The following is a 16,114-nucleotide window of genomic DNA, read 5'->3' as shown; positions in this document are numbered from 1 at the left end:
CTAACCACGTGGAATGTGGGTACCGGTTCATGTCCTGGCTACTCCACGTCCATCCAGCTCCCTGCTTATGACCTGGAAAAGCAGTGGAGGATGGCCCAAAGCCTTGGAACTCTGCACCAATGTAGGAAACTAGAAGAGGCTCCTGGTTCCTGGCTTCAGATCAGCTCAGCTCTAACTGTTACAGTCATTTTGCAGGGGTGAACCTTGAAAGATCCTTCTCTCTGCCTCTCCTTATCTCTAAATCTGCATTTCCAATGGGGAAAAAAACCTTTAAAAAATAAAAAAGAATCTTCCAAGCCTACATAAAAACACCATCCCCTATGTGAGAACAAGCTTTGGCCCCAAGCCATCACTGTGTATTGTTTGTTCGGATTCTGTGGCAGTGGGACAGGCTAGGCAAGGCAGCATTGATTCTGTGGGGGACTGGAGAAAATCATCTGAGGAAGGGGGCAGAGTGCTCCCTTTCTTGGAGACATCAGGTTGAGGATGGGCAAGATCCTATTGGCAGTACTTGTTTTCCTTTGTTGCAAGCTGAGAAAAAAAAAATGGAAATTGGAAACGGCTTTCTGGTAAATGGACTTCAGTTCCTTACTGCTTAGTGCAAACTCTGAAAATTACGTACTTCTCATAATTCTGCAAAGTATTGTTTATTAATATTTCTCCCAAGATGTCCATTCCTCTAGGTGTTAGGTATTACACAGGACATTGGGAAAATACAGATTCTAGGGCTGAATGGCTCTGTCCACAGGAAAGGAATCACAGGCATGCTTCATTGTGTGACATTCATTGGCCATGAAGTCCATGTTTAACTCTCTGGATGAGCAGGCTATTTGCCAGCTTTCCAGAAGCAGTGACATCTTGCTGAACTCTGGAGTGTTTTCCCTGTTTTCAGGCACTCACTACTCAGCAGGGTTTGTGTGCCTTGTGTGTGAGAGACAAGCTTGCACTTGGGGCTGACATCTCGCAGCACTCTGTGATCTGTTCTGTTCGGTTGCAGCCTTGCCTCCTGTGTCTCCCTCCTATGGGGCGTCTCTCTAGGCTGCCAGGGGGACACAGTGTTCACAGACACGAGCTTTTGTTTTTGTTCATCCAGCCTACCTCTTTCTTGGAATGATTTTATTTCTTTCAAAGCCATCTTTTCTTTGGGGGATAGTGTTTTCATGAATCCTTCTCTGGTCACAAAACCATGAATTTCAGGTCCTGCTTGTGTTTTAATTCCTTAGGTGTTTTCTGGGTGGTAATATATTGCTACCTTCTTCATGAAAGAATGCTTGAGAACAGAGATCATCATCTCTACCTGTGTTTCCCCACAGCATCCAGCACAATGTTTTGCATGCGATAGATACTTAACAGAAATGTCTGTGTTTGGGTCAGGTAGGTTCCCATCCTAGGAACTGAATGATTTCCTTCTGCCTTCCTGTGTATTTCATTCCGTTTTTGTAGTATACCATTTGAGTGGCTTCACTAAACACCATTCACTATGCATTGGAAAGAGGGATGACCAATCTAGTTGATTCGGGAAGATTGGAACATTTTTATTCATTCCATTGTCCTTCATAGTAACTAGAGATTGCATATTCTTGCTTATTTAATGTATACTGAGCTCAATTATAGATGTAAGCCTGACTATCTTTAACGAGTAACCAGATTTCATACTTTCATACAGTGATACTTATAATTGATGAATTTAGCAAGCAAATGCCTAACAAATGCCAGGAATCGCTCCAGGTGCTAAGACTACAGATATGTTTTCTAGGAGCTTCTAATGTATTCCCAAGTAAAGGATATATAAGGAGAATGTAGGACATATGAACAATTTGAGAGACTTGTAAAGGAAGGTACATGGAATATGACTTACTCCTTAGGGATCAGCAGAAGCCCATTCAAAAATGCTCATGAAGTCTTCTTGAGCAATGATAATTATTATCGGTGGTGGTAGTTTGAAGGTTAGAGGAAAAGGCAGTCCAAGCAAGTGAGTTTTACAGGAAAGACTTTGCTGGGAAAACGTTCTTCCATCCAGGGAACTAAAAATGGTAGAAACAATTGGAGCACTGGGGAAGGGAAGTGGTGAGTTGAGTAGGGGGATGAAGGTTTGGGAGACGAGGAAGCCTGGACTGTTGGAATTACTGTGTGCGAGAAATGATTGCTTAAACAGTGAAGGAACTCATGGGGGAAAACAGCAAGATCTTATTATTTTGGTAATCCTCACTTTATATAGTCTTTAAGCACTTAAAGAAACTGTATTAAAGAATATATCTATCTATATATTTTTTTAAGTCTAGCATTTACGTACCTCTTTTGCTAAACAATTTAAGAGCAAGTTTTCAGGTAGAGGTGCTAGTTTCAAACCTTTGTTTCTAACCTGGTGAGTTTAAAAAAAACCCTACAACTTCTGTGATAATCTTTAATGTGTGCCATGAGCCTGTTCCTGGGTTGTGAAGCTCACTGTGTGCTGGTTATATCAACCTGGAATTGCATTGAGTCTTACAGTACCAGTACTTGGGTGATGTCACTTTCAGAAGCATGGGGAAGCTGATGCTGATCTGAAGGGCTGATCGCCCTTGGGATGGCATAACAAATTTGATTTAAAAAAAATAAAAGCAAAAGATACTAGTGTCTTTTTGTTGTTGTTGCTAAGATTGATTTGCTTATTTGAATCGAAGAGAGAGGTAGAGATCAAGAGAGAGATCTTCCATCTGCAGGTTGATTCTCCAGGTGGCTACAAGGGCCAGGGCAGAGTCAGGCCAAAACCAGGAGCCCAAAAGCTTCAGCCATGCTCCCACATTGGTAGCAATGACCGGTGTCCTTGCGTCATCCATCATTGCTTTCTCATAGGCCATTAGCAAAGAGTTGGATGGGAAGTGTTAACAGCTGAGAGTGGAACTGGTACCCATATGGGATGCCCCATATGGGATGCTACTAGCTTTATGTGCTAAGCCATAGCACTGGCCCCTATACTGATACCTTTTAAAGTCTTAAGCATCAGAAGTTTGGGATTGACTTTCCCTATCTGCCACACACACTAAGGCTTAGATGGAAAATGTCCTGTGATAGATATTGGCAATTTACTTTTCAGTTTGTGTAGCTTCCTGGCATGCTGTGTTATAGGAGGTGACATAGGCCACTTCTGTGATTGATATGCCTGGCATACCCTTTTCTTGACCTGCTTTAGTTTTTTAAATAGGGAGTAACTCTAGGGGCTGTTGACGTAGCCCAGCCTTGCTATTGGTGTGCCATTTCCATCAGCTACAGACAAGGGGCAGTGAACAGATGACTCTATTAACTGCAGTGACTTTTTCAGGAGCCTTTGTCTAACATCTTTCAGAGTTTTGAGTGGTTGTGTGGGGGGAAAAAAACCTGACTTAACTTCTGAAAAGCTATGTTGGCTTTGCCAACTCCAACCTTGCCAGCTACTTGGGATGTAGCAGATCATCCCTGTATAGGAAAAAAAAAAAGAAAAAAAACAAGTGTGGGAGACCTGTTGAAAAGTATGTGAAGAATGCATTCTTAGTCTTACTCTTTTGGAGGTAGAACAAGTTCTAACAACAACAAAGGTGTGTGCTTTCAGCCACCTTCCTGTGATTCCTGGGGGCCATCGAGTTTGCTCACTGATTAGCATGGTCCTCAATACTGCAAGGAAGGTGACAGCAATTATTTGTAAATTGTTTCCAAAAAATACCAAGGAAGTGGCATTATGTGGCGTAGACATCTTACCTGCATTGGAAACCATTTTAAATTCTCCAGTTGAGGGACCTTTGACTGTCTAGTTAGTAATACGACTCTCAAATCTGTCATTTCTAAGGCTGGCAGCACATACCAAAGAGAAAGTTTTAAATATTCATGACAAGATTTACATGAAATTATTTCAGGAAGTTCATAAAAATAAAATGAAAAGATAAATTTACTTTGTGCAAAAGACAAAATTTAAGTATATAGTGTTTTCACGATGTACACTTTCCACAAACTTTTTGAGGACCCCTCAAAAGCATGGAATTGACATTATTTTATACCCAAAAAACCTCAACAACTTTTAATTTCATTTTCAGCAAAATGTCTGACGTTCATTTGTATGTGTGCTGAGACACAGGACACTTGTAAATGCCTGTTTGCTGGTGATTGAAAGAATTAATGAACATGGTTGACCAAAAAAAAAAAATGGTAATTGCATGCTAATCTTCAGGAATGACAGAGAGAGAGCTATTGTGTTTAGAAAAATAAAAAGTAGATTTAATTCTGTGATAATAAGGGGGAAATCCTGGAAGATGATAGGGAACCAGGCTGTGAGCAAACAAAAATTCAAGCTTTTGTATTTGGAGGAATGGCATCATTTGTTCCATGTGGGCAAATGAGGTTTTGCAACAGTGTCTTTGATCTGAGAGATTAAGATAAAGGAGTTTCCAGGTGAGCTGTGCGGGAGTCTTATCTGAAGCTAAGAAAGAGGAGGGTGGGGCAGCTGCAAAATCCATTTGAACAGCAGAAGAGACCCAACAAGACAGCAAAAGCTGGAGGGAGCTGGCTTCTGAGATGTGGGTGAGAGTTTTATTCCTCATATGTAGACCATCTGGTGAGAAGGGGGTTGAGCCAGAGAAGAGATTGAGCTGCTCTAACATGCTGCCCTCTGCCTGAGCCCTTGCTGGGAAGACAGCTGGTCACCAACTTGTTGACCCCACAAGGCTGGAGGGCCAGCTAGTTTTATTGTCCACCCAAGATGACTTTGACTACCGCCATGGCATCCTGCCATCTGGCCAGCTTGTAGTCTATAAAAGCAGGTGGACCCTGGCACATGTCTCTCCTCTCTCCCTTGCTGCTGAATCCAGCAACATTCCCAATGGAGTGGTGATTGTTCAGAGCATACACTGGATCGTTTTGCTCTTTACAGTCACCCACTTGTATTTGTACGATCTTTCTTGGTCAGATTAAGTTGTCCTAACAGGAAAACTCTTTTATTACCTTTTAAGTTCTTTTAGCTGTCTGTGTGGTGTTATGTTTTGTTAGCATTCAACACTTACTTATGTACTGATGTGAGAATTCTCACAGGCCTTTTAGGGCTTATTTTATAATTATTTTTGTTTTTTCTCCCCCTCCCCCTTTTATGACCTGAAGGGAAAGCATTCTAATCTGAGTATATCTTATGGCTTTAGATTCCATCCACAGGATTTCCCCTTGTGAGATCCTGATTCTTATCCATTTGCTTGCTGAATCTCTACTTGGATCTGCATGTGTCCAAGATGAACTGAGATTCTCCTGTAAAGCAATTCTCCAGTCTTCCCTGTTTCTGTCAGCAGCAACCTCATGCTTCCAATTTCTCTCTCAGTCCTCATTTTCTGGCATTCCCTATGTCTAGTTTGTCACAAGATGCTCTTGGCTGTGTGTTTAGAACCTACCAGTTCTCATCACTCTCAGCGTGGTCATGAAGATGTGCTAAGTCAGTCCACCAATCCTTTCCTGAATCCCTGCTGTAGGTCTCCTGCCTGGTCTTCCTGCTTCCTTGTTTCTCAAACTAGAGCAACCAGAGCCTATTAAACTCTAAGCTAATTGTGCTTTTCTCCTATTGAAAAGCTCCAATATCTGCCTGTCAGCCTAGGCTACCTACCAGTCTCGAAGGCCTGAGCTCTTGCTAACTTCTCTGTCATTAACAGGTTTAAACATTACTGTGGAAAAATAGCTTGGAAATAAATTTGAAGCTGTAAGAACATGTTTAGGTTTGAGGGATGGACTAGTATCTGCCAGAGGAGTAATGTTGTTTTTTTTTTTTTTTTAAAGATTTATTTGTTTTTATTGGAAAGGCAGATTTACAAAAAGGAGAGAGAAAGATCTTTTATCCACTGGTTCACTCCCCAAGTGATCGAAATGGCTAAAGCTGAGCTAATCCAAAACCTGGAGCCAAGAGCTTCCTCTGGGTCTCCCATGAGGGTGCAGAGTCCCAAGACTTTGGCCCATCCTCTGCTACTTCCTCAGGCACATCAGCAGGAAGCTGGGAGGGAAGTGGAGCAGCCTGGACGTGAACTGGTGCCTAAATGGGATCCCAGAACTTGCAAGACAAGGATTTAGCCACTGAGCTATCATGCTGGGCCTGAGGAGTGACTTTAAATAACACAATGACATGAATGTATTTTTGTGCCTTTCATCTTTCTAACTCTTGTTGTTAATTTTCAAATAAATCTGAGTCATAATGAGATTGTCAGAAGGTTAAATTGCTTACACACACACAGTCACTTTTTTCTGCCTACATTAACAGATGTCTCATGGCTGCAGGAACTGGCCAGCGCTTTACTAGAATGCTTTTCATGTATGCAGGTCCAGAAGGCAGAATACGAAGCAGGAACGAGTGAGGTGACTTGTCAGGATGGAATCCAAGCATTAATTATATCACAAATGAATGTTTATGGCACTGGAATGCATGAGGCCTTAGCAGTAAACATTCAAAATAAAGCCAAGGAAATAACATTCTGTATAAATGCAGGCACAGGGGGCTGGTGCCATAGTGTAGCAGGCAGGGACCTCCCACAGGGCTCCATGTGGGAAACGTGAAGGAAGCTTCTGGCTCTAAGCTTCAGATTGGCTCAGCAATGGCCATTACTACAGTTTGGGGAGTGAGCCAATGGATGGAAGATCTTTCCTTCTCTCTGGAACTCTGCCTTTCAGATAAAAATAAGTAAGTCTTTTAAAAATAAATAAATACAGCCACAGAATTGACCTGTCTAGATTCTTAGTCTAAGACAGCAAACAGAAAGAAACAAAGTTAAAATGCAGGAACCTGTATCCTAAGAGCTACATGCATTGCATAATACATTTTGAGAATGGTGTGTTTTCTTAAGGTGTCTGAGTGAGTTTGAATTCTAATCTAAGGAGCAAATGAAAGAGAAAATTGATTTTTAAAATCTTGCAACAAAGTGATATGTTGTGCACATTGTAAGTAAAAACTACAGCCAACTTTAGAACCCAACCCATGGGGTGAAGACTCCACTGTTTTCATGTAAATTTTATAAGAGTAGCAAATTGCAGACATCTTGAAACTTGGCACTTACTACTTCAGCATGTATCTCCAAGAATTAGGGCATTCTTCTACACAATCACAACATTAAACTATAGTCAATTCTCCAATTGTCTTCTGCAACTTTTCATTTTTTTTTTTTAATTCGAGACTCAGTTTAGGCATGTGCTTTGTATTTGCTGGTTGCATCTCTTGATGTTGTTTTCAGTTTGAAGTATATGCACAGGGCTATCCTTACTGTTTTTCTTATTTTTTTTTTTTTCGGTCACATTGATTCTTGGAAGATTCCTGGCTGGTTGTTTCGTTATCTGTGCTTGTCTCATTGTTTCCTTGTGACCACCTTTCCTGGCATGATGCATCTTAGTGGATGTTATTTAGTTATTGCAGCTGATCGGAAGACAGGTGTGTCAGCTCATTGCAGCACTGGTGATGCAGCCTGGTGGGTTAGTTCTAGCCGTGAGTGCTGGATCTCTCACTGTAAATGTGTATTTTTCTCAATGAAATGAGCAGATCTGAGAAGGAGCACACTGAGACTATGACTGGCATTTTCCCCACCATTCTTTTAATGGTTATTAGAATTCCCATTAATGACCCTGGCTTGAATCAGTCATAGTGGGAATTCCAGGCTGTTGATGTTTCTAATTTCCTGATTCCTCCTGCTTTTTTTTTTTTTTGATGTTTTATTCTTTCCACTCATCTGTAGTTTTTACAATACTACTGTGAACTCTTGGAATTTTTTAGTTTTTCAACATAAATAATAATATGAGTGCCTGCCTGCCTTCATTGCTTTCTTCCTTCTTTCTTTTCTTTTCCTTTCTCTCTCTCTCTCTTTTTATTGGTTCAAATTGTTCCCAAACTCACCAGTGAGGGATTTCTTCAAGACAGTCTGCACAAAATGTTCCTATTTTTAAAAACAATTTATTTGTTTATTTGAAAGGTAGTTATAGAGATAGAGGGCTTGAGAGAGAAAGTATCTTCCATTAACTGATTCACTCTTCAGATAGCCAAAACAGGGTTCCAAGATTGTTTTTAATATTGTAATTTCATTACATGTATATACATTAGAATAAAATCTTAATTGGTATAAACAGGCTTAATGGGATTATGGGAGTATTGAACTGCATCTATAGCTCAACTTGGAGAGAATGGTATCTTTAATAACATGAATTTTCCCAAATCATGAACATGCCGTATCCATTTATTTTCCTGTTGAATTTCTGTCAATATTTCACTGTTTTCAGTGTTGAGATCTTAATATATTTTTCATTAAATATGTTTGTTAGTGTTTTATGCTTTTTAAAAATATCTGTTAGAAAGAAAGGGAGACAGGGAGTTCTCTGCTGGGTCATTCCCCAAATGGCCACAAAGGCCAGGGCTGAGCTTGACCAAAGCCAGGAGCCAGGAACTCCGTGCACATTTTGCACATGGGTGGTAGTGGTCCAAGTACCTGGTCTATCACCTGGTGTTGTTTTGGAGTCATTATCAGGAAGCTGGATCAGAAATGGAACAGCTAGGACTCTAACTTTCATTCCAATATTGGATGCCATTGTGACAGGCAGAGATTTAACCTTTGTGACACTGTGGTGGCCCCAGTGTTTCCTAACTGGTGTAATTTTAAATAACTTTCCTTGCTTGCTTCCTTTTTTTTAAAAAAAAAGATTTATTTATTTTTATTGGAAAGGCAGATATACAAGGAGGAGGAGAGACAAAGAAGATCTTCCCTCTGATGATTCACTCCCCAAGCATCCGCAATGGCTGGAGCTGAGCCAATCCAAAGCAAGGAACCAGGATTGAGCCATCCTTGACTGCATTCCCAGGACACAAGCAGGGAGCTGGATGGGAAGCAAGGACACCAGGATTAGAACTGGCACCCAAATGGGATCCCGGCATGTTCAAGACGAGGACTTTAACTGCTAGGCTATTGTGCTGGGGCCCTTGCTTCCTTTTTGGTGCAGTGTGTTGAATGCCGTGTATTTGCCTTGTTCAATAATAGGGTATAGAAAGGACACAAGAGTGGGAGGAAACAGAAACTTCTTTGAGAAAGTGACCTTTAAGTCAGGGCTTATCATGTGGGCTGCAGAGATAAGGAGACTGGCACTCCAGGTGGAGAGGGAAGTGCCAGCAGAATTCTGTGAAAATGTTAGGGACCTGTTTGTTGTGGTTTCTAACAGGGTCAGGTGGTTTTAGAAAAGGAGGCGGAAGTGAGCCTGGCTTTGGTTAGGCAGGACTGGGGAGCTGGTACTCTTCCTGAGGGTCTCAGGAAACCATCTGATCAAAGATCTCACGAATTTCACTCTCTAAAAAATGTACTTGTGAAAAAAAAAAGTACTTGTATTTACTCAGTGTTTTTTTTTTTTTTGAATCAGTGCCTAATATTTGGGAAATTTCCTGCACTTCAGATTTCTGGCCTCTACTAATGACTTTTTTTAAGTTACATTTATTTTCACACACAGCCCTGGATGCTTGTTCGTCTCCTGTTTGCTTCCTCCTCTGTCCCCTGCAGCCCACTGTCAGTTGCTGATTTTCTTATCATCAGCCATGTATTTCTCTGTCTTAGAACTTGGGTAGTAGAGTCTTTCAGAGCCAAGGTATGAAAAGTGGGAAGCAGTAGATGCTTAGTGGAAATACAGAGTTGTCCCTTCAGAACTGGAATCATACAGTCCTCCCCAGATTGAAAATCCATCAAAATATATATAATTTCAAAACCCTGATGCATTGAAAGGTGTGTGCATGTGTGTACTGAGAAGCCAGTGAGGCATTTTAATGGGTAGGAATATCTGTTCCATTAAATTTAGTCTGTGTTTATATGGGTTTTTAAAGACCTATGTGATAGTGCCACCCCAGTTTCTTAGTTTTTAACGATATTTTATATGTTTATTCTTTCTGCTAAGGTACACATTGATGCTGAATGATAGATATTAAATGAACATACTTTCAAATTTCCCACACTTCTGAATCTTCAGAAAATCAAAGGTTAGCCGTCCTTCTTTAGTCGGTTAAAATATATATATATATATATATATGTCAAAATTTCAGATATAATTATCTATCTTATATTTTTGTGTATTTATGGCAAACTTTTGCCTTAATTGGAAGCCCTACCTGCATTACATTAGATATAAATTCATGTTCATATCCAAATGCTTGCAGCCTAGCTTTATAATAAGCAAATGTTATGTTCCCATATTGTGGTCAAGTTCAATGATGACAGCTTTGTTTAGAGCTGTTACTTGAGGCCTACTGAATAATTCCAGTTGAAGAAAATCACTGATAAGTACCTGCAGTTTATACAAAGGGGAATACTACAGTGACAACGCAGCCTTTCTCTAATTCTCTTTTGGAATTTCACCACTTGCATGTTATAAAAAGAATACGCTATTATTTTATGGTGTCCAGTCATCACTAAGCTGGTGTCTAAATGATTCATCTGCAAGTTCCCAGAGAGCAGTTTTGTAGCCAGCGATGGCATGGAGGGTCCTCAGGATGCCTCTAGACATTCAGCTCCCCGAGAGCCTCCCACTGACAGCACAGCAGAACTCCCATAGGGTGAGCCCAGACTGCCTCCTTGGTGGCAGGAAGCCTGACTTCTCAGTGACTCTTGCCAGAGCTGGGTGAAGGGTGGCTTTGCCTAATAGGGGAGACTCATGTCTCAGTGTCTGTGGGGAGCACCTCAACTGCCATGCAGACTATTACAACCCTAGAATCACATGTTCTAATAAGCGTGGAACTAGGGAAGGGCAATGGGAGGTTTGGAACGAATTACTGAATTGAGTTTTCTCCATCATATTCATATTGGAGTAGCCTGACCAGTGGATTGGAACCACTTAAAATGCAGCAAGCATGGTATCCTAATGATGGGCACAGACTATGACATACCATATGCTATGACACTCCTTTTCCTGAGTGACCTGGCCCCTTTCCAATGGACACTTTGCTCTCTTCTGCCCTTGAATTAGATTTTATGCCCTGTCAACTTGCTATCATTGCTTAGCATCTGAAGTATTTTGTTTCTTTAAGGATAGAGCATTTCAGCTGTGATTGAGCATGTGTTGATTTTATGGCTCAGTTCTCAGAAGGCGATGTACCAAGCTCTACCCCCCATGTAGACCTGATGGTGTGGCAAATCTGTGAAAAGCTCCATAGAGCTTCATACAGCAATGATTTTCAACACATTTCTCTCATTTTCAGTTAACACATTAACAGGCACTTGACTCAGGAAGGATTTTTAATGGGATTTTTATAGAACATTTGGCTGAGTTATTTAAATGCTTTATTGAATTTTTCACATATTAGTTTGCAATGACTGAGGTTCCTTTTTTTAAAAAATAAAATTGTACTTAGTTGGTTGGTGATTGGAAAGGCAGAGCTACAAGGGGAGAGAGCGCACACGTCTCTAAGTGTTCCATCCACTGGTTTACTCCACAAATGACCACAGTGGCTAGGGCTGGGCCACACAGAAGTCAGAGGTCAGGGGCTTCATCTGGATCTCCCGTGTAAATTCAGGGAGATGTTCTTGAGCCATTCTCTATCCTTTGCTACTTTCCCAGGTACATTATCAGGGAGCTAATTCAGAAGTAGAGCAGCCAGGGCATTAATAGGTGCCTATGTGGGATGCTGGTGTCATAGATGGCGGCTCTACTTGTTATGCCGTAACATGGTCCATGTCCTCCATTTCTTTATAAACTAGTTTCCTGTTGTTTTAGCTACACATTTGTATGTGACCTGCATGTGTTTTAAAATTCATTGCAGCAGTATGCATTTTGGAAATATCTCTCGTAGACATTGTATTTAACTTGGAGCAATGCAGTTTATGGCACAGAGGAAAACAAGAGTGTTTCAAAATATTGGCAGATGGTAGCTGGAAAAAGGCTGTTTGCATCTTGACTTGATTAAGCCACTATGGTGCTTTGCAGTGGTGTTCCTCCAGCTCAGCAGGTGGGTGTGTCACACACATACATCAGTTCACTCATCTTGCCTATGGATTCTTTTTTTAATTTGTTTGTTTTTATTTGAAAGGCAGAGTTACAGAGAGAGAATCTTTCGTCTATGATTTTGCCTCCTGATGGTTGCAGTGGTTGGACCTGGGCTAATCCAAAGCCAGGAGCCAACCACTTCCTCCAGGTCTTCCATGGGGCTGCAAGGACTCAAGCATTTGGACTATTTTCTGCTATTTTTCCAGGCCAATAGCAGGAAACTGGATCAGAAGTGGAACATCCAAGTCTCAAACCTGTGCCCATATGGGATGCTGGCACCATAGGCAGAGGCTTGTTATGCCACCAGCCTAGCTTCTTGCCCTTGGCTTTGCTCCTCTTGCCAAGTCACTTTCTCAGTATACTAATAGCACACCACCTTGTAGGCTAAAATATTCATATCTTATAGCATAAGTAAAATGATGAAGTATAGGATAATGAACTGTAATTTAAAATTTTTTTTAATATTTTACAAGATGACCAAAGGAGAAATCCCATTTCAGGATACAGTGGGCACAGTCATGTCTTTAGGGACATTCATATCTCAGGACAGCATCCTGAGGACCATTTGAATACCTCTGATGTGTCTCTGCTTTCCTTCTAGGAATCTGCGGTAAGTAAGGGTGATGGAGAGAAAGGAGCAACATTTCAAACCTCAGTTTCATGTTGAAATATTTCTTGTGTGGGAGTATCGTTACAATGCTCATTGACCTCAGCTTCTTTGCCTATAAAACGAATGAGTCAGAATTGCCCAAGGTAGCAAATCTAGGTTCCTCTTAGCCACCCAAGACTGAGGTCCAGATGTAAAGTACGTAAGACAGCTAAAGTGATCAACAGGGCAGGCATTTAGTTTAACAGTTAAGGGTGTGTGCCAAGACACCTGTGTCCTACATCCAAGAGTCTAGGTTGGAGCCCCTGCTCTCTTCCTCAGAGAAAAGCACTAGACCTTTAGTGTTTTATGTCAGTTTTTGATTTGAAGGTCTGTGCCTTAATTTGCTTTAGTTTATATAATCAAGCGTCTTTCAAAACATGGTATGTCATCTTACTACTGCTCTGCATAAAGGTGTGGAAAGGAGAAACGGAGATCAGGTGTAAGGAGTCCAATTCTGAACGGAGGATAGGATCAGATGAGACTGTACTGCCTTGGGGAAGGCTTCACAGTGTTATTCCAGATTCTGTTACTCCCACCCTGTGACAGGTCTTCTTTCTCAGGGGGCATTGCTGGCTATTATGGCAGTTAGGAGACCATGGTGGCACTGGCTCTAAGGACTGATGGACCCCAGTGTCATGCAGACTTCCGCCAGCATTCTTGGACAGAGTTAAGTGGAGCCAGGAGTGTGTGATCCTCCCACAGAGAGAGGGCCTGCAGGGAAACTGGGATCTTAAGTCAACAGTCCTGCCATCCAACGCACCTTCTATTTAGTGACTTTTCGCCTCCTGTGAGATCAGATCAGATTACTCATCTGTCCCTTTATTACAGAAGCACTTCCTGGCCCCAGGGGACTTACACCTCTCTAAAGGGCTCTAACTTCCATAATTATCAGTTGGGTGTCTGCATCATGTTAAACTTCTGAGCCAGTGCACACTTTCCCTTCCAAGAAGAGGCCCAGAACCATCCTTATTATTAAATGATAGGGAAATGGTAAATTCAATGTACTGGGTGTTTTGCTGGGAAACAATTCCTCATTAGGAAACAAGCTTTTTATAGCTAATTGATATGCTCCAGGGATGTGGTCAGTTAATATTTTCTTAGTCCACAGTAATGACATTTACAGGACTGTGGGAGGTTTTCTTCCAACTCACTTGGCTCATGCACCAAGAGGCTTGGTCTGCATTATCGGGAAGGTCTTCCAGTTGTCACTAACATCCTGTCCTTCCCCGTCTCCCTCACAGTTACTGTGTAGGATGAACGGGTGACATCAAGTGTTGCTTCTCATTTCAGTTGTCTTTATAACTTCCTCAAAATGTCTTCTGTCAAGACACTGTTATTCCATTAGCAAAGTAGTCTCATGGAGGTGAGGGCAGCATGGCTGCAGTAGGTGAACTTGGATTTAACACAGCATCTCTTTTCTCTCCCCAAGGTCCGGTGTCTCCAGGGATGGTGAAGTTGCTCAGAGGTTCCTTTAGCCCTGCTCCGGGATGAACCACCTGCCAGGAGACATGGACAGCACTCTCACTGGGAGCCAGAGCTCCCACGCCTCCCTGCACAATGTCCACTCCATCAACCCCACGCAGCTCATGGCCAGGATCGAGTCCTACGAAGGAAGGGAAAAGAAAGGCATATCTGACGTCAGGAGGACTTTCTGCTTGTTTGTCACCTTTGACCTCTTGTTTGTAACATTACTGTGGATAATAGAGTTAAATGTAAGTTGGCATTATTTTTACTTTTTCTTAACTTTTTAGGAAATATTTCCGGAGGGAGAAAACTAATTTTTTTTTTTTAAATTTCTCTTGTCACTTCTATCTCATTGAGTGAGTTCCAGCTCTTTCCAAATGGGGCAACCTTGGTCTCCTCTGGCTGATTTGGGCCTCTCTTGTTCTTTAGTGGTCCTGTTTAAAGCAAACCCGATACCTTGAAAACCGCTGCACAATTTTGAAATTCGAATTCTTGGTGTTTTTCCTGTGTAACAAAAGTTAAAGAAAAAAGATAAGCAAACAAAAAGCCTGAAGCTGTAGAACCAGTTGAGTTGTCCAGTGTTAATAAAGTTCTGTTGGAATTTGGCCGTGCCTGTCTGTTTACATATTGTCCATGGTTGGCTTTCATGCTGAGTAGCTGGGCTCAGTAGTTATGACTGAGACCGTCTTGCCCACAATGGCAAAACTATTTATTCCTTAGCCCCTTTCAGCAAGTTGCCAACTCATGCACTTATATCTGTTAAATTAAAAGTTCATAATTGAGGATTTATAAGGAGTGTAGCAAATCTTTTCTATATGTGTTCTTCTCTTCTGTATTTCAACATTTCTATATTCCAACAAGTGGACAGAAATATCTAGAGGAAGCCAGTCTCTCTTGTACTTTTTGCACATGGACCTCTTGTATTTGCTTTTCTAGGTGAATGGAGGCATTGAGAACACACTGGAGAAGGAGGTGGTGCAGTACGACTACTACTCTTCTTATTTTGATATATTTGTAAGTATGTTTTCTTTCACATTTCTAATCTGATGTAGCAAGGTGTGTGTAGCAGGGTGTCAGAATTCAGGTTTCCTTTATATAGATGTCTTCACTTGATTGTTGATCATGTTTTCTTGTTATATAATTACCCACCCATTCATAGCCTTCTGTCTCTCAGTGTGGGGGATGGGAGCAGGAATGTGGGTGGAGAGAGGCAGCAGGGAGAGTCTGGCATCCTCATCTACGAAAGGAGAAGGAAGGGCATGAGAAGGGTCTGGAACCTTTCTTATGGCTGAAATGGGGCCCACTGACATCCCAGTCATTGAAGACTCACCTTCATACTAACATCAGTGTGAAATGTCAGGCCTGTTCTGCCTTGTCCTTTTCTTACTAGTGGAAAATTCACTGAATCCTTACTTGACTGGGATGTTGAGGGCACTTCAAAATGTTCATGGAAAAGTAGAATTAAAGGATAGGGTTGTTTGGGTATAAAAAAAATTTTTTTTAATCCATGCATAATTTCCTTTCATAAAACACATTTCCATGAACTATTTCAGGATCCTTTAAAGGGTTATTGAGTAGGGATTGCCACATGCTGATCTGTAGACCTGTGCCGGTTTAAGAAGTGGTTGGCAGTTAACTTAGAATAAGGACACCCCAGTGCGTTCTCAAAAAGCTAACTTACTTAATTTTTAAATAGATTTTGAATAACTTTGTTTTTCCTTCTCACAGCTTTTGGCAGTTTTTCGATTTAAAGTGTTAATTCTTGCATATGCCGTGTGCAGACTGCGTCACTGGTGGGCAATCGCGGTAAGTGTACCTGCATGAGTTGGCCATGTTCCCGATTCCATGCTGGAGGCCAGGGCTTGCTCACCAAGTCCTGAGCTGGAAGAAGATGTAATGTTAACTGGGTGGGAGGCCCCCATCTTCATGAGTACCCTTCCTTGGCACCCTCTGGTCTTCTCTCCAGTATTACTGAGTCACTGGCTTTGTCTTCAGAGTGCTGAGCCAAGGGAAGAACCTGGAGATCCAGCAGTG

The 16,114-nt window shown here is 41.5% G+C and overlaps 1 protein-coding gene across 7 annotated transcripts in view; it reads left to right on the top strand.

Moving 5' to 3' along the window:
• Nucleotides 1-16,114, top strand: part of STARD3NL (STARD3 N-terminal like) — a 47,549-nt gene that overhangs the window by 6,082 nt on the left and 25,353 nt on the right. For all 7 annotated transcript variants that reach the window (XR_005882070.1, XR_005882071.1, XM_040964798.1 and 4 more), the window contains exons 2-4: nucleotides 14,046-14,328; nucleotides 15,017-15,094; nucleotides 15,809-15,886. Coding sequence is in view for 5 of the 7 variants with exons in the window: in XM_040964798.1 (XP_040820732.1) it covers nucleotides 14,104-14,328; nucleotides 15,017-15,094; nucleotides 15,809-15,886 (381 nt within the window). In the remaining 2 variants the exon portion in view is untranslated. The remainder of the gene's footprint in view (nucleotides 1-14,045; nucleotides 14,329-15,016; nucleotides 15,095-15,808; nucleotides 15,887-16,114) is intronic.

This window comes from Ochotona curzoniae, unplaced genomic scaffold, assembly GCF_017591425.1.
Source record: "Ochotona curzoniae isolate NIBS_2020 unplaced genomic scaffold, NIBS_Ocur_1.0 scaffold_3835, whole genome shotgun sequence".
In the NCBI taxonomy this organism is placed as follows: Eukaryota; Metazoa; Chordata; class Mammalia; order Lagomorpha; family Ochotonidae; genus Ochotona; species Ochotona curzoniae.
This window is presented reverse-complemented; position numbering and strand designations above follow the sequence as displayed.